This window comes from Athene noctua, chromosome 1 (genome assembly GCF_965140245.1).
Source record: "Athene noctua chromosome 1, bAthNoc1.hap1.1, whole genome shotgun sequence".
NCBI lineage: Eukaryota > Metazoa > Chordata > Aves > Strigiformes > Strigidae > Athene > Athene noctua.
The window spans coordinates 252,817,053-252,838,360 of NC_134037.1; the positions used below are offsets into that span (position 1 = coordinate 252,817,053).

General features: G+C 37.6%; 1 protein-coding gene across 8 annotated transcripts; it reads left to right on the forward strand.

The window, feature by feature from the left end:
• Positions 1-200: 200 nt before the first annotated feature.
• FAM76B (family with sequence similarity 76 member B) lies at positions 201-15,244 on the forward strand. 8 transcript variants are annotated; one of them, XM_074916944.1, is made up of 10 exons: positions 201-403; positions 678-742; positions 1,090-1,144; positions 2,525-2,680; positions 3,595-3,794; positions 5,789-5,836; positions 6,034-6,114; positions 6,795-6,930; positions 10,597-10,698; positions 15,171-15,244. In XM_074916944.1, the coding sequence occupies exons 1-10, from the start codon at positions 299-301 to the stop codon at positions 15,192-15,194; spliced, it is 972 nt and encodes a 323-aa protein (XP_074773045.1). In that variant the 5' UTR covers positions 201-298; the 3' UTR covers positions 15,195-15,244. The 8 variants fall into 8 exon arrangements, with proteins under 8 accessions (XP_074773045.1, XP_074773027.1, XP_074773036.1 ...); XM_074916926.1 differs by lacking the exon at positions 15,171-15,244 and adding an exon at positions 11,305-13,850; XM_074916935.1 differs by lacking the exon at positions 15,171-15,244 and adding an exon at positions 11,305-13,850 and having other exon boundaries at positions 6,798-6,930.
• The last annotated feature ends 6,064 nt before the right edge of the window (positions 15,245-21,308 follow it).

The window sequence follows — 21,308 nt, forward strand, 5'->3', positions numbered from 1 at the left end:
GAGGCGGTGATTGGCTGCCGCCGGAGCCCGAGCCCGGGGCGGAGGGAAGGGCGGGGGGCGCGGGGTGACGCCGATGCCGACACCGACACAAGGGGGACGCGGCTCGGCGGCGCGGGCTCTGCGCGGGGCCTAGGGCGGCGGTGGGGCGCGCTCCCCAGGCGCGGCGGCGGCGGGAGGGGGGGGGGCGCGGCGGCGGCGGCTCCTCGGCGGCCCAGGCGGCCGCTCCGGTCCTCGCCCCGGCACCTCCCTCTTCCCCTCCCTCGGCCCGCCCGTGTCCGCCCCGCCGGCCGCGGCGCGGATGGCGGCGGCGGCCGCGGCGGCCGCCCCGGCTCTTTATGCCTGCACCAAGTGCAACCAGCGCTACCCCTTCGAGGAGCTTTCCCAGGGCCAGCAGCTCTGCAAGGTGCGGGGGGCTGAGGCGTGGGGCAGCGCTCACCGGGACGGGCCCCCCCTCGCCGGGGCTCTCGCAGCTCCGGCTTCCCGGCCGGGGGGAGCAGCAGCAGCAGCAGGAGGAGGAGGAGGAGGGTGGTGGTGGCGGCCGTGGCGCGGGGAGGCAGCCGCCGGCCCGGCGGGACGCCCCTCAGGCAGCGCCCGGCGGGGGACCGGCCGCGGAGCGCCGGGTGAGGCCGGTGTGAGGGTTTCGGCAAAGGGCAGTAACGCCGCTCTTCTCTCCCCAGGAGTGTCGGATCGCCCACCCCATCGTGAAATGCACTTACTGCCGGTCGGAGTTTCAGCAGGAGAGGTAGGGGAGGGTCCCGCCTCGCCCTGTGCGTGACCTGCTGAAGTCCTGCCGCAGGCGGTCGGTGGACCTGCAGAAGGGACGGCTGTTCCACGGGCGTAACCGTTTGTAACGGCAGAAACTCACACCGCTGGAGATACTAAAGAGGGCAGAACCGCAGTAAAATAACCTGCCTGCTCTGGCGACACGAGTGTGTCGCATAAACGCAGTACGATGTTAGATTTGTTGGCTTATCGTTAACTGCTTACCACAGCGTGTGTTTGCATGTGTGTTTTCCAGTAATTGCATGGCAAAGAATTTCAAGGTGTGTGTTTGTCGCTGAATTCAACATTATGCAATTTTATCTTTAGCAAAACTAATACGATATGCAAGAAATGTGCCCAAAACGTGAAGCAGTTTGGAACGGTGAGTAGGCTCTTAGTTCTAAACGTTGAAGTTCATTCACGTTTTAAATTAGAAAAAAGTTCTCTGGCAACTAATCTTACTTTCTTTTGGGGGAAAAAACATTACCTTTCGGAAAGGTGATGAAAAATACTGGCTGCTCTTGGTTTCCTTTATGGCTTAACGTTTTGTTTTTCAAATTGAAATTTATCATGTTTATGTTGTAGCTTAGCAGTTACAAATAACTGCACTATAGCTATACACTTTGTGCCTGTAACGTTATTCCTTGCATATTCTCATAAACAGACACTTGACGGCAGAAAGACTGTTAGCTGTCTCTGGTTTTTAATGAGTGGTAAATGTGAAAATCTAGTAATACCATATACTTTCTATTACGGAAGTCTTAAAAATTTTAAATGCATGTTAATCGTGTTAAGCTATTAAGCAGAAAAGATTTTGAGTATTAGCTGTATTCATGTTACTTTGCATCTTCTCATCTTGAATTTCAGATTCAGTCCTGTTAGGAAAATCTTTAATATATGAATATACACATAGTACTTGAACACCCCACAGATACTAGTTTAAAGCAGGTATAATCTTGTAAAACAAAAGCGTATAATGTCTATATGCTTGACATAAACCACATTAGATGAAATTCAGCTTATTTGAGAAATGTAGCAGCTGTCCGTGTATAGTCATGTGTTTCATGAATGTAAATGTAAACTGAACAAAATACATTCTTTGAAAAGCTTAAAATGTAGCAAAATGAAGTGCAAGGTAGATCAACAATGGTTTTTATCAGTAGTTCATCAAAAAATGGAACTGCATTGAAGATAATCAAACATTTCTAACCTATGAAAACTGGCAGCAATTTTATTTTCCAGCAGCATATTATTCTAGTTGAGTGTATGATATAGAAGTTGATAATCTGACCTGATGGTATCTGAAGTTTGTGGCTTGTTTTGTTTTTTGTTTTGTTTTGTTTTTTCCTAAGTGTCCTGCAGAAATGCAGGTTACAAATCTTGGATCTGTAGGGTTATCAAATCTCTGAGTAGGACAAGTGACAGGGATGTTTTCAGAAACTTTCAATCTAAAAAAATTACTTGATTACTCTTTCTTAAATTTTTAAGTAATTTCTTTAGTCATGTAGTAAAATAAGGAAAAGTCTTCATATTTTTAAAAAATAAGAGGTAGGTATAGAGGTGAGCAATCACATTGTCTGTTTTTTTTTCATTGAATTATGGGTTTTCATGGAAAGCCAATAGCAGTGGTAGGAAAAAGGTTCTTTAAGATAGGATATATGAAGCCCTAGTAGTTTAAAAGCATCGTGTGATTTTTAAATACCTGTGTTCATTACAGAAACTGTAAATGTATTAACTTCAGTTAAACTTACCTGTTTTTCAGCCCAAGCCTTGTCAGTATTGTAACATTATTGCAGCATTTATTGGCACAAAATGTCAGCGTTGCACCAACTCAGAGAAGAAGTACGGCCCACCTCAGACATGTGAACAGTGCAAACAGCAGTGTGCTTTTGATCGAAAAGAGGAGGGAAGAAGGAAGGTAGGCTTTGTTCCACAGCTGTGGAACGGACAGTGTTCCTCCTTCATAAGAGAAAGGTTAACAGGAATCTGTCTTAAGTTCACTAATACTAGGTTAAAGTTGCTGTGCTTTACAATATTTGATTTAACCTTCCCAACTTGCAATTGTTATGTTAGCTACTGGATTAACTTTAAGTTAAATCACTCTTTTTAAAAATAAACTTAAGCGTAAGCTGACAGTTCTAGCTGGGGAACAGAGGTTAAGCAGCTGAACAGTTCCTGGTGCTTTGTTTTTTTGGATTTTTTAAATTTTTCTATCTGGTGGCTCATGCATATCTCCAGAACTTGAATCTGTCACTTTACCTCTTCTGATTTGCCTACTTTGCCTCAAAGTACAGCATCAGAGAGGTAGACTGCTCTGAGCAGCCCTCTGTGTTCTGTTTCCTTAATTAGCTTTGGTGAGTGCCATTTCTCATTCCAGAAGGTGCTGAGGAAATGACCTCAAAAGTCTCTTGCCTGAACGCAAGAGTAATGCTGGTTTCATAGAAGAGTTTACTTGCTACATGTAACACATTGGTTGGACATCTTGATTCTGTCTGGAATATGATGAGTTAAGAGAGGGTATGTGGTATCTAAAACTAAAAATGATTTGTCCTTTTAAAAAGTTTTTGTCACTTCTGTGATATAGAGCAAGTCCAACATTTGATAAGACTACTCTCTGGCATAACTTTAAATGACAAAAAGAAATGGAATAATACTCACTTCACTAAAGGATAACATGGATATGGTAGTGCTGCTTCTTACCAAAGAGATGTCTGGATTTTTCCCAAAGATACCAGATGAAGGGAAACAAATTTTTCTTGCAAATATTGAAGTACATCTTTCTAGTGCAAGTATACTTGGAAAAAAACCCTGCTATGAATTATTTTCCAACAGGTTGATGGGAAGTTGTTGTGTTGGCTCTGTACGCTGTCCTACAAGAGAGTGCTACAGAAGACAAAAGAACAGAGGAAGAGCCTAGGATCTTCACATTCTAACTCCTCATCCTCATCTCTTACTGAGAAAGACCAGCATCATTCAAAACACCACCACCACCATCACCACCACCATCATCGTCACAGCAGCAGTCATCATAAGTAAGTATTTCAAAAATCGGTGTAGCTGTTGGTACCTCATCTTCTTCTGTGTTCTGTTAGTACTGAGATCAAATCAAAGGAAATAAGAAATGTTGATTAAAACGTGGCATCAAAAGCAGTAGCAGAATCTTGTTCTTCCATGGTCTGTCAAGATCCTTGTATTCTTACAGTCTGGATGAAGGGAGGTCAGCAAAAAGCAGAAATTCTTGGAGATCATCAAACTAGCCAATGTTAAAATTGGTAAGAAGTTTAGAAAAGAAACCATGAAATGGCTACAGAAACGAGTTGGTGATAAACTTGAATTTGGCTTTCTAAGCAGTAACTGCTGTGTGATAGCTGCTGTTTCACATGCATTTACCAAGGGTTAGAGGGTGTGTGTTAGCAGTGAGCACAGAACAGCTACTTCTCTTAGAATCCCCACTCTAACTTCATCCTGACTTGTTCGTGTGCACATACTTGCAGTTAAATGGAGAAGCAGAAGCAACGATATGGGTTCATCCTCAGTCTAGGACCAGTTTGTGTATCTCTCCTCATTTTTATAATCAAATCTTGCTGGAATAGGCAGGTTGTGAGTGGCTGTGTTACAGATGTAGGGAAATAACACTGTCAGTTTAGTTACTGGCACTCTGATAACATTTCACACAGTTTTGTCCCATCTTCTGCAGCTTTTCTCAGCATGCCATCTCTGGCCGTGGCACACGCAGTGTACCAACCTTAGTGTGTGTACACAGTTTGTTTAGTCATAAATCCCAGAAATTATTTCGTTTTATGCCAGTATAATTGTAGTCATGATTCTTATTTTCATTGGTAGGCTTATGGCACCATAACTTTAGAACTACTTATTTTTGTGTTAGATAGTAAATACTACGGCTGCAGTGGTAATGACCGTGACCCCAGACACAAACACTTTCATTCTAAGCTTCACTTTTCTAGTGCTTAGAATTTTCCATTTTGACTGAAACTTGCCTGACTAAGTGTAACTTAAACATAGAAGCAAAATAAGGTGGAATGATAGTGGGAATGAGGATAAGAGCAATGCACATACTTTCACTTAAAAAAAGAGAAAAATAAGATTATGGGTTTTTTAGGAATTTGAAGAAAAAATATTCTTGTGATGCAGAGTTATTGTACTGTTCCCGTTCTTTCAAATCTCTGCTGAAAATTGAGTTACAGCAACCTAAATTTAATTTAATACGTGTGGCAGAGATATAGTAAGGATTAAATAAAAATAAGTTAGCTCTTTACTACAGAATAGAGCTTCTAGCATACTCAAGAGTTACAAAAGTAAACATATCTCTATAAAGATTACAGTGTTCCTGGTTTGGCATTTTTTCTGTACGCTGCCATGGGTCCATTGCTTTTGGTCCAATAAATACAACTTTTTCCCTGTCCGTTTCAGTTATTATTAAAATGAGACAATAGATACATTGAGGTAGAAATACTGTTTCAGTGAACTGTTTCATTCGGTGCAGTCTTCTACATTCTACCATTTCTGTATCAATGGTATTTATTAGTTGCTTTTGGAATTACTGAAAACAAATGTTTAGAGCTGAGAAGCAGTTGTTTTCAGGGATCCAAAAGTTAACTTTGCTCTTATGCCACCACATAAGCACCACTTCAGGCAATGTTCATATGGCAGTATGGGAATCCCAGGAATGCTGCTTTAGACCAGCTCGCCGAGTACAAGATTAGCAATATAAAGTTCAGCAAATTTGGGAAGTACCAGCGAAAAGGTTTAGCCTTCAGTCTTGAAGCTTACACCTCGTGTCTTAAATAGCGTAAACATTTTGCCAAGAAATATTTTTGTAGCATCCTGATATATATTGGTCATTAATATGAGAGATAATATGACTGTCCAGCTGAAAATTCGTAATTGTTAACTTTATTAAAAAAAGGGGGGGAGGGGGATTTTTCTCAAGTGCAGATATCATTCACATAAAATCAGAAATAATGGCATGTTTGGTCAGTTACCAAGTACATTTCATGTATTTCAGAATCAGCAGTCTGAGTCCAGAACAAGATCAGGGACTATGGAAACAGAGGTAAATATGATATTATTTATTAATTTCCTTTTACTTTATCTTGCAGTTTTCATTTAAAGGACTTTTTTTCTTGCATTTCTGGCTAGTCTGTAGCATTCCAGCTAGGAGCATAAGTTAGTTATTTTACATGTACCAAATGGTGATATTAGAGAGTTATATAGTATGAGGCTTTAGGTTTACATTTTGTTTGATTTCAGCCATAAATCCTCTGCAGCTATTCAGAATGAAACTCCAAAGAAAAAACCCAAACTGGAATCCAAGCCATCAAATGGAGATAGGTAAAGTTATATTTTTGTAAAGCTGAGCCATTTCAACCAATTAGAGCACTGATTTGTGGCCAGTTGCTTCTTTTCTTTTTTTTTTTTTTTTTTGTCTGAAAAATGAGGGAGGTGAAACTGTTGTCCAGCCAGCCAGATTACTGGGTGGTATCTGAGTGCTGTCAGTCAACTAAATGACTTTATTAGCAGAAAACTGGCACTGTTTTCCTGCTTTTAGGCTGTTTGGGGCAAAATTAAAGAAAGCTTATGTACAAGGCAACAGTTGTCAGTGAAACAGTATTCCCTGACATTGGTGTTTTGTTGTTTAGATGCAGGGTTGAACCTGCTCCTTTAAGCTTATCTAGTATCTAGAGAAGTCTTTTAAACCTTAATGTGTGAGACTGAATCTTTATTCTGTCTCTGGCCAAACAGTTGGAATAAAAGTAAAAGTGGCTGCTTCAGTCAAAAAGTATTTGTCCCCCTCAAAGCTAATACTTAATTATATTTCTGCAGGTGTATGTAATGTGTGCCATTAGTAAGGTAATTTGCCAGTTGCATCCATTTCTGTCAGGTACATACTTTTTTTTTGCATTAGTCCTTAAGGATGTTTGTGGAATTATTAATTATCCAATTTGAAATTTTTAAAAAAGTACTGTTTTTTTCTGTTCATGTTATAAGTAACTATTGTTTTTTATTTTTAGTAGCTCTATAAATCAGTCAGCAGACAGTGGAGGAACGGACAATTTTGTCCTCATAAGTCAGCTGAAAGAAGAAGTAATGTCACTTAAACGACTTCTGCAGCAAAGAGATCAGACTATTTTAGAAAAAGATAAAAAGGTAAAAGTTGCACCTGCTTATAATTTTATAATTATAAAGAACTTTATAATTTTGTTTTCCATTTTGTAGACTCTTAACACTGTCGCAATGGTGAGATAAAACAAAAATCAGGTACAATGCTTTTATATGGCAGCTAATCAGATCTTAAACATTTAAAAAACAAGTTTGGGACTTTTGTATTCTGAATATATTTTGGCTCTAAGTCAGAGAAATTAATCTTACCTCACTTCAGCAATCTAGAAGCTAGCCACCTGTTTCACTGTTAATCAGGCTGTGTGCGACAGGTGATGGATAAAATGCCAGACAGTGGTTTATACATTTTATATACTCTAGACTGAGTCACAGCAAAGATCCCAGATACCTGTATAGGCTGATGGGCACACAAAATAGGAGGATTAAGAGTAGTAACCATTCTGAGTTTAGCATAGTTTCTGGTTATTTTTAAACTAAAGCAATCATAGCCATCATTAATGAGTTGGTGTCCGAATTTACATGTGCAGTGTATGAAAATTAAGTGTTTTGATTTTAAAAAATTGGTAGTCTATGTGTAGTGTAGGTTATCAAGTCTGTGGATGGTCCAGAGCCTAGAAGAAAAGCTTGGATTAGATGCCTGGCAGTTAACAAAATTTAAGTGAAATAGGCCTGAATGGCTGCATGAGACAGGAGATTGACCCTTCAAACAACCTAATGACTAAGAAGAAAAGAGAAATAACTACAAATACATACTTTGCTCTGCCTTTATTTGAGCTTATTTCTCTGTCATCTGATTAACTAGATGCTTTTAAGACACTGTAATAGTTGCTCTAGAATGTCTGTTTAGAATTGAGTAGGTTATGGAATTGTATTAAAAATAAATTTACTGTATTTTCAAATAAAATTTTGATTATAGATCACAGTGGCCTATCAGAACATTGATGGTTAAGAAAGGCTCATTGTTCTTGAAAGGAAAATGCTTTCCCTTTTAAACCATAGTTGAGTATCTTCATTTTTATATTTAAACAGGTTTTATAAAGGATATTGAACCCTTTTTTGTTTATATCACTGTTTTAATACCCCTAGTGTCAGAAGTAGTTGCTATTTCAAGCCTTTAAGTGAAAGAGATGAACAGTCTGTGATGGATTCTCTTCAAGTATTTTCTTCAAAGGACAGACATTAAGGCCCTGATCTCTCTCCTATAAAGCCAGTAGAAGATCATGAGTCAGTAGGAAATTCACTTATCTTTTTTTATGTTTGATCTATTGGGCAAAACTAACAAAAGGGTTAGGTAAGGAAGTGTCACCTACTTCTGCATAACTACTGCAGTAATGTGTTTTGTGCTGTTACCATAGGGAGAGGATCTAATAATTTTAATATCCCCCGTGCTAAACCTATATATTTGACCTTGGAGTTTTTTTGAACTTGAAGACTCCTTCAGGCATGAATTACTTTCAGAATGTTACTTGCTTTCTTCAGGTGCTGCACAGGGGAGAAAAGATGAACACTATCATACAGTGTTTGCATAACTGAAAAATTTACAACAAATGTGAGGGCACTGTAGATTATTTTTGACTCCGGGATAGTAAATGTAAAGACTGAGATAAAAGCCTGAGCCAGACCTGTGGAAGATTCATGTTAAGACCTTGCCCCAAGATTTACATAGAGACAGCATTTGAACAGTGGGGAGTGCTCCTAAAGAAAAACTTCTGACATGTATAACGTATGGCAACAAAACCAGCTTGGTATACCAGCTTTACAGACAATCCTCATTCATCATTTTTCATTACAAGTCAAGATCTCAGCCATGTCATTACCAGTGCTTATTGTTTGCAGTACTAGCCTTGTTTTACATTCTGGACAAAATGTTAGACACCATGGCACTTCTGTGGGGTCCGGAGACTTGATCATTAGGAAGGGACAACAGTTTGCTGAATGTTCACAGGTAGCGTGTTTGCTCATCCAGTTGCATACTTTACTGTGGTGCAATACTACCACTGGTTGTTTTGATATTTAGTTTGTGGTACGTGGTTTTTGTACTGGATCCCCTGGAATTTACAACAGCTGTAAAGTACATAACCTCGAGTAGCAGTCTGTGTACAGCAAGGTATATATCTGATATATCAGCTTGGTTTCAGTTGGGATAGAGCTAATTTTCCTTCTTAGTAGCTAGAACAGTGCTCTGGTTTGGATTCGGTATGGGATTTGGTATGAGAAGGATGTTGATAATACACTGATGTTTTGAGTTGTTGCTAAGAAATCAAGGACTTTTCAACTTCCCACGTCCTGCTAGTGTGCAGGTGCACAAGAAGCTGGGAGGGAGCAGAGCCAGAGCAATGGACCCAAATTGGCCAGTGAAATATTCCATATCATGTAATGTCATGCTCAGTATATAGAGGAGGGTTGGTGGGGAAGCTGGCTCTTCTGGGACGGCAGTTTTGGGATTTTCTCTTTGGGATTGCTAGTGGGGAACAGGCTGGGCATCCGTTGGCAGGTCATGAGTAATCGTGTTGTACATCCCTTGTTTGTATACTCTATTATTACTATTATTTTTAAAATTTTATTTTATTTTAATTATTAAATTGTTTTTATCTCAACCTACAAGTGTCCTTACCTTGACCCCTCCAATTCTCTCCCCATCCCCTGGGCTGGGGTGGGTGAACAAGCAGGTGTGTGGTGTTTGGCTGCCCACTGTGTTTAAACCACGTATCAAGATACTTGCACTTTATTTAGGACCCTTTGATTGACAGTTCTTTTGAATCGCTTGTTTCACTACCTGTGATTTGACACATACTAAGGTCAGTAGTAGAAGTCTTGGTAGTAGTTTTAGGAATGTATGTCCTGGTTTGTTGTAGTGGGCTTTGCTAGCAAAGAGGCTTCATTTCCTGATAAATCCAAATTGAACAGAGAGGTTCAAAATAGCCAGGTGAATCTGGGATGCTTTGAGGAACTAAACTTTTTCAAGAAATTGTTCCTAAAACTTCTGGGTCTGTATACAACAAACTGTTAGTAGTTCACCCAGCTGCACATGCTTCCCTAGGAAGCATTCAGCTGCTCAGGTAGAAGCATATATCACCATTGGGAAACACCTGCCTTGGTGTATGTCATCTGGATCTCTGCCTGTCTTGGGAGAGACCCAGTGGCAGCAGTACTATACCATACACTCAGAATTAAATCATAACTCATTTTAATTGCACATTTCTAGTAACACAGTTCATTTAATTCACTCTTGTGGAATGAGAAGCAGTGAAACTCTGGAATATACACTTTGATAAGGACAAATTGTGGTATAAAAGGACACAAAGGAATCCTTTCTGTTGTCTTTGTATGGAAGACCTTTCATACGTTACCATACCATATTACTGAAGAGACATAACTGAAGACTGTAGTAAGTATCTCACAGTTGAAAGAGCTGCTAAGATTATAAATCATTAGTCTTGTATTTAATTTTTTTTTGAGGGTTAACCTTCTTTATACGAAATGCTGAGCAAAAAATATGGTTATGTAAGTACAGTTGTTTTCTTAATATAAACCAAACATACTTTTCAAGCTACTTCTTTGGTGCTGAGCTGTCAATACTACAATAGTAGATAAATATAGCAATTCCTGAGGCTTCCATAAAGATTTCACAGATTGATTAGAAGGTGTACACTGTAGCAGTCCAAGGAATCTTCATAGGATTTTTGTTTTCAGTTGACAGAACTGAAGGCTGACTTCCAGTACCAGGAGTCTAACTTGAGGACAAAGATGAACAGTATGGAGAAAGCTCACAAAGAAACTGTGGAACAGTTGCAGGTGAGTAATAACTTATCAATACTTGAGAAATACTTCAAATGGAATTACATATTCAGTCTGTCCACTCACAACGTTTAACTTTGAATGCATTGTACAGAAGTTCTGCAGTCAACAGACAATCTCCATGTGAATTAAACTCACTGAATTACTTTCTAACTTTAAGAGGTAGAGGATTACCTTGCATGCTTTCTCAAAGGTTATGTTATTTTTGTGTCTGTTCTCTGATATTTAATCAGTTGTCAGTGTGCTATGCTCAGCATTAACACAATTGGGCAATTAGTCTCTCGTTAAAGCATACTTTATCAGGAAGAAAGCCTGAATTATTTGCCTTATAAATCACAGATCGAACAGATCCTTGGTCCCATACCTCAGATACTAAATTTTGCAATAGAGGAAATGTGGTTACCTTTTCTGTTAAAGATGGCATATGTAAAAGGAGTATCAAAAAGCATATACAGATCTTTCAAAAGTGATTGTAATCTTCTTTCAGTATTCTCAGCATGTACATTTTGGGAATGTTTCCTAAATGCAATGGGAAATTAGTGCATGACATTACTGTCTGAGACATTTCAGTAATTCATAAAACTTCTTTTATCTGTATTGCAGGCCAAAAACAGAGAACTGCTCAAACAGGTTGCAGCATTGTCAAAGGGTAAAAAGTTTGATAAAAGTGGGAGCATACTAACGTCTCCTTGAGGAACTGGTTATTTATGGGGTTTGCTACTCAATGTAAATTTGAGTAATTCTGTGAAGCCCTTAAAATCCTGTGTAGTGGAAAAAATATTTTTGCACACCACATTAGTTGGCATGTTTCCTACACGTTTTTATAATTAATATGCAGCTTTTTTTAGTTACTGTTCAGATGAAATACTTCAACTGGCTTGAAGAATGTTTTTATTTTTTTGATATTGGAACTTTTTGCCAGCAATAGTATTAAACAATTGCATAGAGAACATAGCAGTGCTCTCTCTAAAAGGACAACATGCAATAACAAACTAGGTGTACTTTTTACAAAGCAGCAACTGAGTCTTTTAAACGACACTGATTTCAGCCAAAAGTTTATGAATCTGCAGTGACACTGAACACTGGTTTCTGGCAACTGTTCTTTTACTTTGTATCAAAATATAAATTTAGAATGGAAATCATGGTGCTCTCAAGTGAAACTAAAAAAAGGCATATATGTATGTGTAAATACAACTGTAACGGTTATATTCTTAGTTATAACAAGTAATTAGTGTTTTACATTCTTGTGATAGGGAATTGCTGAAAGATTATCTATTGTACAGTAACAGAGGCAGTGTGGTTTTTGTAAGATTTACTGTAGATTTTTCTTGCAAGTGCCTTTCTCCAACTGTTTATTTATAGGAATGTTGGTATTTTGTACATAAGGTTTTTAAGTTTTAAAATCATGTTTAATAAATGTTTTATGTAAATATAAATGTGTGTACAGAGTAATCTGAAACAAAGATCAAAGAGGCTAGTGCAGTGCTTGAAGCAGCATTAAGAGCTAGCTAATTGATGGACAGTGAGTATTTGCTTTAGATAACCTTTGTAGCTTGTGTCTGTGAGGTGTAGAATTTTGTTAGTGCTGCTCATGCCAAACACTTCCTGAACAAAAAACAAAATGTTTTTTGCCACACTGGAGTTTAGTGGTTTGTTTATATTTTTTTCCCATTTGGCACAGCGCTAATTTTAATTCCATAGCAGACATTGTACTCCAAATATTACATCCTTAATTAGTAATATACACTCAAAGTTTTTTAAAAAATATATTCCCCATTGTTTGATTTAATGTACTTAGTTGTAATTTATGGCGATTCTTCTTAAAGAATCGCAAGATTCTCTTCCCCCAGAAAAGAGTAGCCAAAACTAATGCTCTTGAAATTAATTAAGGGATTGGATATGGTATCAAGAGTGTGGGTTGTTTTACTTTTTTGGGTAGATTTTGATTCTAAATTACATCAGTTTATCTCTGCTCCTAATGGACATTAGTCATATTCAGAAATTTCTGTTAAACATAATTTGGTATACCCCAAGGTCTTTGTTCAGGAGGGTGAGTTACGAATTGGTGTAAAGTGAAGGAGACTTACATAAGTAAGGGTTTTGTTCAGATCTGGGTACTGACTGGTAACAGGGTAACTGCTTATATTTCAGTAAGCTTAACTGTGTAGAATAAGCTACACAGCTTTTAATTAAAGAACTAAAATCTAAAGTTCCTTGGTTGTCCACCCATGTACTGAACTATGTGAACGCCTTTTTAGTAGTTCAAATGAGTTCCATCAGTGATAGACTACTGAAGAATTTGAAAAAAATCACACTATCTTGTTTCATATGGTATATGTGTATTTTTATACCCTAAAATCAACTTTGTATGTTTATAGATGCTCTTCTTTAAACTTGCTAAACTAGGGTAGAGAATGCTGCTATCCTTTGGGGATGTTATTTTTTTTAACATACAAATTTGACTTTCGTTACTTCAGAGTTAGTATTTTGATAATTTTTTTTTCCCAGTTGAATGGTGACCCATGTTTGGTGAAATTAGTTTTAAAACACAGAAATGCATAGCAAATTGAAATGTTTGAATTAAGATCACTTTATCTGTTCAAGCTGCAGTAAGGACATTTTAAAGGAACAAACCGAAGTTCTGTATTAGAAGCAATTGACCTTATAAATCCCAATCAGAAGAATTTTTAGGGGCTTCACAGTGTTTAGTTCTACTTAAATACCTGTGGCTTTTCTTCCATAATCTCATTTTTAACATGATTTTTTTAAAGTTGTAAACTAGCCAACTGAATCCCAGTCCTGAAAATAGTTGTCCTGGAGCTATAGATTATTGACATAATAAACTGATGTTCTTTAAATGTGGATCTGCGAGGAGATTGTTGTACTGTATTGTGCTTTTTAGCCTGTTTCCAGATGTTGATTAGCATTGACCAGTAATGGCCATTTTGGCTCAAGTTATTTATGTATTTTAAGCCTGTGAATATTGCGGCCCCCTTTTAGATAGTATGTTGAAACACGCGTTCTGCGGTGAAGCTGTTCAGCTGTCCACATGTATAGACTATTGAAATACTGTACTGGCACACATCTGACCATTGACATTTTGTACCTTTTCTAAATCCAATGTTTCACAATAAAATCTTGCCAAAACATTATTCTGTCCTTTTAAAATTATTCAGAAATTCGTATTTCATGTTAATCCTTCACGCTACATCACTCTCTAAAAGTCGATGGCCAAAAAAGGCAGAATTTGATATTTGCATGTAGTATTTAGATGTCTGAGAAGATTAGACACCTTGGGCTATCTACAAATTGTAACATTACAGCTTCAGATTAATTTTGCTCAAGAAAATATTTTGGTTTTCTACAACAGGGTTATAGTACATAGAAACGTTTTGTAGAGAAGAAGAAAAAAACCTTGAGGCTTAATTGAAATCTAATGACATTTAATAAAGCCTTCAACAGGCTTTTTATTTTCTGATTAACGTCAGTATTTGCGTTTAAAAGTACATGGATTTCAGTCTTAGTATGTTAACCATAAGGTGTTTCTTCTTCCACATACATTGTGTACAAGTTAGGTCATTCTGAGATTTGAAGTGACATTGTTATTTCTATGTCTGCTCCCTTTCTTATTTCAGGAGGGGTTGGGCACACACCAACATGCTGCCGGCTGTTGATCATGGTGGTTCCTAGTGTTTAGAGTGCTTGTGCTACAATTTGTAGATCTCATTTTATATTTTCCTCAGCAATCAATCTTCATTTTTGCACAGTCCAGCAGAATACTTCTCATTCAAGAACTGAAGTTCAGAACTAAAAAAAACCAACCCAAAACAAAACACAACCAAAAAATCCCCACCCAAACCAACAAGAGAGTAAGATTCTGTAGCTTTCTAGTCAAAGCAATTATCTACAAGGGGGGAATCTTTGAGTTTCAGAGGTTTTAAAACAGAATATATTTTATCTTAGGTATAGTGATTAATATGCTATTCTAGTAATGAATTGTTCTTAGCTTTATTTTAACACAAATTTGCAATGGCTTTGGTGAAACAATTCATTTTTAAAGCTGAGAGCAAGTAAAAAAATATGTGTGGTACCTAGTTTAGATATGGCTTCCATGTGATGCATACAAAACTCCTATAATTGGCCATGTAGCAGATTGACTCCATAAAAGAGATTTGCATCATTTGAAGTAAATTTCCTTAAAGAACATTTAAATTGATATAACCTGTGTATAGGCACTTAGGCAGTTCTTAATCGTCTTCAGTAGCTTCAGAAGCTCTGAATACACACTGAGTTTTTTGAAAATACTGAAGTTTATTATGCAAACTATAATCTTGACTAACTTTTTAAAATAGAGTAAAACCTGTTCGTGTCACTTTTGTTCTTTCAGGTGAGTTACTGAATCATTGGTTCAATTGAAAATGCTGCAATAGAAGATACATTTTCTCATACATTATGTGCAATTCCTTTAGCTTTCCCCATGGAAAAGGTATTGATACACAAAATTACTTCTGCTGAAACCCACAGATGTAGTAGGAGGAATCAGGCAAGGAGATTATTGAGGTGGAAAGAGAAGATGTTTGAGGTGCTCCTGGGGATAGAAGGAGGATAATGGAGGTGTAATGGGGAAAAAAAACCTCTGAGATACCATGTTACTCAATTAAGTGATGTACTGGATTACATGGCTGGGTTTTTTCAAGACATGTATTATCTGTGTATGTTCAAAAATGGCAGCTCTTGAAGGTAAAATGCAGCATTGCTTAATGAAGTTTTTTGTTTGTTTTTCTTTTAATGATACTAGAGTCCAAATTTGAGAAATGATCAGAATAAATAGCGTAAGTCAAAATATAAAGACATACAATGTAAAATCCATCTTATAAGCAGATAGTCATACTGTTTAGGCCTAGAAAAAATAGGTAAAACTGTAACAGAGTACTGTATAGCATTGCCACAGCAAGTTTCAACGTATGACTTGAACTTTCTGTTGATTTGTTCTTGCACATTAGACAGAAATTGTCCTTGAAGATATGTCACTCCCCAGCACATGAATCATTGACATTTTAATTTGCTTTAACCCAAGCAGAAAACAAGACTGGGTTTGCCCATTTACCTTTAAAAATGTTCGTTATAGTATGCTTGTACTGTTCTAGCCAAACTTGCTCTTGGACGTTTCTATTCTGTATATCTCCTTCTGGTGAATAAAGGCAATTTTGCATTTTGATGGAAGTGGGGTTAAGTATCAGAGACGCTGATATGCTAAACAAACCATGTGAAAGTAGAGATTTGCTTGTAGAGTGTAGATTTTCTTTCTGCTAAGGCCTTCTGACTCTTGGAGTACTTGGGTAAGTTCATTTATTTAATCAATTGTCAATTGGAGAATATGCATTCCAGCTTCTGACGAATACTAAAAGCTGAAGATAACCTGTATCATCTTTGCATACAAAAGGTCGGTCTTAGAGGCATAAGCAGAAGACTGCTTTTATAGTGACTTTTTTTGATTGCAGAAGGCTTATGGACAAACAAAAATAAATTGGGTCAGGAAACAGGTGAGAGTTGCTTTGGATCTTCATTACAGGTTGTGTCACAGGAATGTGATGTATTCCTACTAGGGCTTCTGCAGATATTAAAATTTGCAGCCCAAGTTGATAATTGCCTCCAGTTGTATCCCCCTGTTTTTTTAGTAACATGCTGTAATTTATTTTGAACTGAATGCTGAAAAACTGAAGATGTTTTTCCTTATTTGAATCAACAGATGTGTTTTGCTTTATTTCAATAAAAGATGCAGTGCGTTCACAATTTAACCTTCATCAGGTACATCAACTCATGCCTTTTAATTTTATGGAAATCTTTAAGGTCAGTTGTATTTATAGATGTTCCTTGGGAAACTTTTAAAACTTTCTTAGATAGTTCTTTGCATAGTGTTTTACTTTTTGCCGAATCATGTGTGTGAATTTCCCCTTACATTTGTAGGCTCAAAATTCCACTGCAGCATAAATAATAGGATTACTTCCTGGAATGTTTTTGTCCAGCTGTGGTCTGCTCTTGAAAATATTTTGTGACTATATTGGTTAAAATTCAACTTATAAAAATGTATTCTTAGCTAATAAAAATGTATTGAACCAATATACTAACAGAAAAATGCCTTTTTCAGGTAGAGATTATTTCTTTTGTTGGATGTGAATGTAAAGTGAGGCATTTTCCTTCATTTATGGAGAACTGTACCACTTAAATTAATGTGTTTACAGGAATGATGTATTAGAACATAAAGAACCTTTCAAGAAGGGGAAGAGTGGTAAGGCTGTATTTGCTGAAGTAACTTAAATCACTGCTGAAAGGGCTAATGCATTAATCTAGTTGACTGCACTGAAGCAGTCTAGTAGTGCTCATGTAACCTATTGCAGTGCTGTAGTTGCACAGCATGTTACGAAATGCAGCTGGGAACACTAATTTCAATCATTCTTTCAGGATCTACAACAGTTTGCTTGCTGGTCACTTACCTTACACTTACTCTGGGGTGCAGCATTCATTAAAGTCATCATAGTGCAAGATACCTTTATATCTTAGCACAAAAGTGAAGTGAACACTCAATTCTTCTTCTTACTGGAAAGGCATGAGATTGTCTTGCATGAAAGAAACAAAATTGCCTTGCAAGATGCAATTGAAACTTAATTCCTCCATTCCTTGGTTGAAGATATTTCAGTCTTTCTCCTGTAATAAATCTGCTCCAGTTTTTAGGGTGTCATTTGTAGTCCATAGTGCTTTTTCCTCTTGTTTTACATTAAAGGTAATGATATGTAAAGATTTGTTTTAAAGCAAATTCACCATTGGATCTTGTTTACCAAAAGTGGTGGAATAAACCTCTTCCCTTACTTCCTAAATGCTAAATTTATTAAATGAAAATAGAGCTGAATACGAATGGCTGCCTACATAAGTTTAGCCACTAGATGCTGCTTAAACCACAGAGTTTCTCTGAAGTGTATGGTTGTAAGCTCTTTCTGAGCACCATCTAGCATCCACAGCAGATAGCTGTCCCTGTTCAAACACAACACTGATGCTAAAATGAGAATATCTTAAATACTGGAATAGTTACACTTTAGAATATATTTTAGAAAATTTGAAACTTATTTTGGAAAACCTAAGCATAGCGATAATAAGCATGTTTAATACAGTTAAATATTTTTAAAAGATATTTGGGGCTATATTGTGTTTTCTCTGATTTCCTTTACCTTAAGAAAGAAAAATCACCATTTTATAGGCCAGGAGGCTGATTGACAGAATAATACAGCTTGACTGCTGTAACAATAAGCATTGTTAGAATTGAAAATAGACTCCAGGACTCCCCAAGTAATGTGGAGATTGAGTATCTTTTCCCTTTGAAGGCACTGCTATGGATAAGTTAAAGTCTTGTTTAGTCCTCATAGATATGTAACAAATCTATAGCATTAGTTTGCTGACTTAGCATCTGAACCTTAGAAACCATTATTAAATGTAACTGATTTATTCGTAGTATGGATAGCAATACAAGAGTGAGAAGAAAACACTTTTGACTTGGAACAACAAGGTTTAAGACTTAGAGTTTTCCTCTTTCTTTGAGTCTGGTGCACTTCTGATACAGACTTTTTCCCAGTCTGATTGTGTTAATAGATGTATTTGAAACCTTGTGACTTTCTAGTGAGAGTTCTCATCACCATTAAAAAATCAGGCTGTTTTTTACAAGTCTTGGATTGGCAGCTGTAGTTATAGTAGAGGGGGGGGAAATGTTTTCCTTTGTATACTCTGTAGCAATTTTGTGTATTGGATTTATATATTTTATGAGCAATCTCAAGGATGAAGACCCAGGGAACTACAGACTGGTCAGGTCCTCAGTACAAGAGAGACATGGAGATACTGGTCAGAGTCCAGTGGAGTGCCACAAGGATGGTGAAGGGCCTGGAGCATCTCTCCTGTGTGGAGAGGCTGAGAGAGCTGGAACTGTTCAGCCTGAAGAAGGGAAGGCTCAGGGGGATCTTAACGATGTCTATAAATACCTGAAGGGAGGGTGCAAAGACGGAGCCAGACACCTTTTGGTGGTGCCCAGTGCCAGGACCAGAGGCAGTGGGCACTAACTGAAACAGGGGAGGTTGTCTCAGAACATCAGGAAACACTTTTTTTACTGTGAGGGTGACAGAGCACGGGCATAGATTGCCCAGGGATGTTGTGGAGTCCCCATTCCTGAAGACATTCAAAAGCCACCTAGAGGCGGCCCTGCTTGAGCAGGGGGGTTAGACCAGATGATCTCTCGATGTTCCTTCCAACCTCATCTATCCTGTAACTCTGAAACTTAACCAGGGCAAACATCTTTTCCTTCATGTGTTAAAATACAGTATTTTATTATGGAAAAAAATAGGTAAGCAATGTTTTGGTGTTTTCATTTTTTTCCTCACTGTGTTCAGTTCATTTGAATAGAACAGGAAAAAAACCCAACAGGTTTTTATAATAGCAGTTCACCTGTTAGGCAGAGTGCTGCATTAGTGAAGCATTTTAAATTATGTGGACGATTGCTGCATAATAGTAAGTTTGCTGAGCTTGTAAAATAAATACTTTTGTATGAAGAAGCATTTCTATAAGCTATTTTTGGTAGCAAATTTCAAGTAAACAGAGCAGGGAGCAGTAACTTCCCATCTATTTCTTTCCTGTTAATCTGTTGCCAGCATGATGTAATTCTTATACTATGCACAATCAGAAAAAGTCTGTTTGAAAATAGTAAAGTTCCCAAGAGTACTTATCTTGTTGTCCCAATCTTTAAAGACCTTTTGCATTATTTTCTTTATGTTTGGTAACAGAACTCTAAATAAGTTTGGTATGAAGCATGTAGGACATCAAGAGTATGTATAATTTTGTCGTGTTTTCCCTCTATCCATAGCCATATGTCTTACCTTTTAGTAAATGCATATGGTTGAAGTAGAGTTGTATATCACATTCAGTGTGTATCCCCTGTTTCCAGTATAAGCCCCAAGCACTGTAATTTTAAAACAACTTCTCTTAAAAGAGGTTTTTGGATCAGGTCTTGCATGTTAATTTAAACTTATTTTGCATATGCATCAGAATCATAAGTCATGTGAGTCAGAAAAGCAGTATTTTGGAACTGTTGGGGTTTATGCATTTACACATAATGTTTATATTATGTATTTTTAGTCTATGTGTTCAGTTAAAACAGCAAACAGAGTAGTTGCTCACTTCTTTCCTTGTGTCAGGAGAATAAAGTCCTGCTGTTGAATGAGGAATATAATTTTCCCTATATTTTGTTGCTGTGACGTGAACAAATGCTCTTTTTTGCCTGAAAAGTATCTTTGCAACAACTCATGGAACATTATTCCTGAGTTGAGAATACAGGCAAACAGAAATGATAGCAAAAATCAGATAGCACTTAATCCATTTATAATGCTGTCATACTTAACATTTTAAGTTGTGTAAACTAGGTGATAGTGGAAAAAGAGAATTAATCCAGATTGTTTTGAAAAGAAGTAAAGAGAAATTTTATGATGATTCAGAGTGCACTTACGAACTTGGTTCTACTGTCAAGATTGCCATAGGCTGATAAACACATTTTATCTCATAAAGTGAAAAAATGGGTATGTTTTACAAAATGGCAACACAACATGTTTGCCTTTCTTGGACTATAGTTAGGAACACAGATACTGATATATTATTTGCCAGAATAGTATCACAGCTTATAAAAACAGTAATTTATCTAGTCTAAAAATATCTCTGCTACTTCAGTAGAACATGAAATAATTTTTTAGGTAGTTGATACAAGATGACCTCTTGACAGATAAGTTTTCTTTTTAACCCCATTGGAAGTTTTTCTGTGGCCTAATTTCCGTTTCTTAGATCTTACTAACACTATCATCTCAGTTGCATTTTGTGGCAAAAAGTTCCATAAATTAATCAGTTTTATCACAATTTTTGTAATGGTTCTTTGTTAGTTAATACATTGAATGGCTTAGAATTTAAAGGCAGTAACTCTGCCTTCCAGGATCAGCATATTCAGAGATTCTCCCCACATTTTTGTTCAGTTAAGTTACTTTGTTGGTAATTAGCACCATTGACTTTTCACATTAAGGTTGTTCTTTCAGGAGTCAATAGGAAAATAAACTTCCATCTTCTTGACTCTTGTTTTAGTACTATTTTTTACCAACAGTAAAAATGCCCAGTTCTGGGTGCTGGAGCTACTGAAAGAGCTGTAGTGGCTCTCCCTGAAGTAATTGTTCTCCAGTTTATCCCCACTCACTGAACTGACTGGCTCTGTTCTCCAGTTTATCCCCACTCACAGCCCATGTCCACCGACAGTCATTCTCCAAGAGGCCAGCAGAGGTTGTACATGTCGAACCACCACGTTACTTCATGGTGGAGCGTGAGAGAGAGAGGGAGGGTGAATAGGGGGCCCGCTGTAACGAAGGAGGGGTGAACAGATTGGTGTCCCCATACTTACTTGGTGATGAGAAGATGCTCTACAGCAGTGGTTCCTGACCTGAGGTCTAGAGCCCCATGGTCATAATTAAGTAGTTGGAAGCTAATCTGCAAAAGTGTAGTGCCTTTGCCATGTTTCCAGTTATGCATTTGTTAGTGAG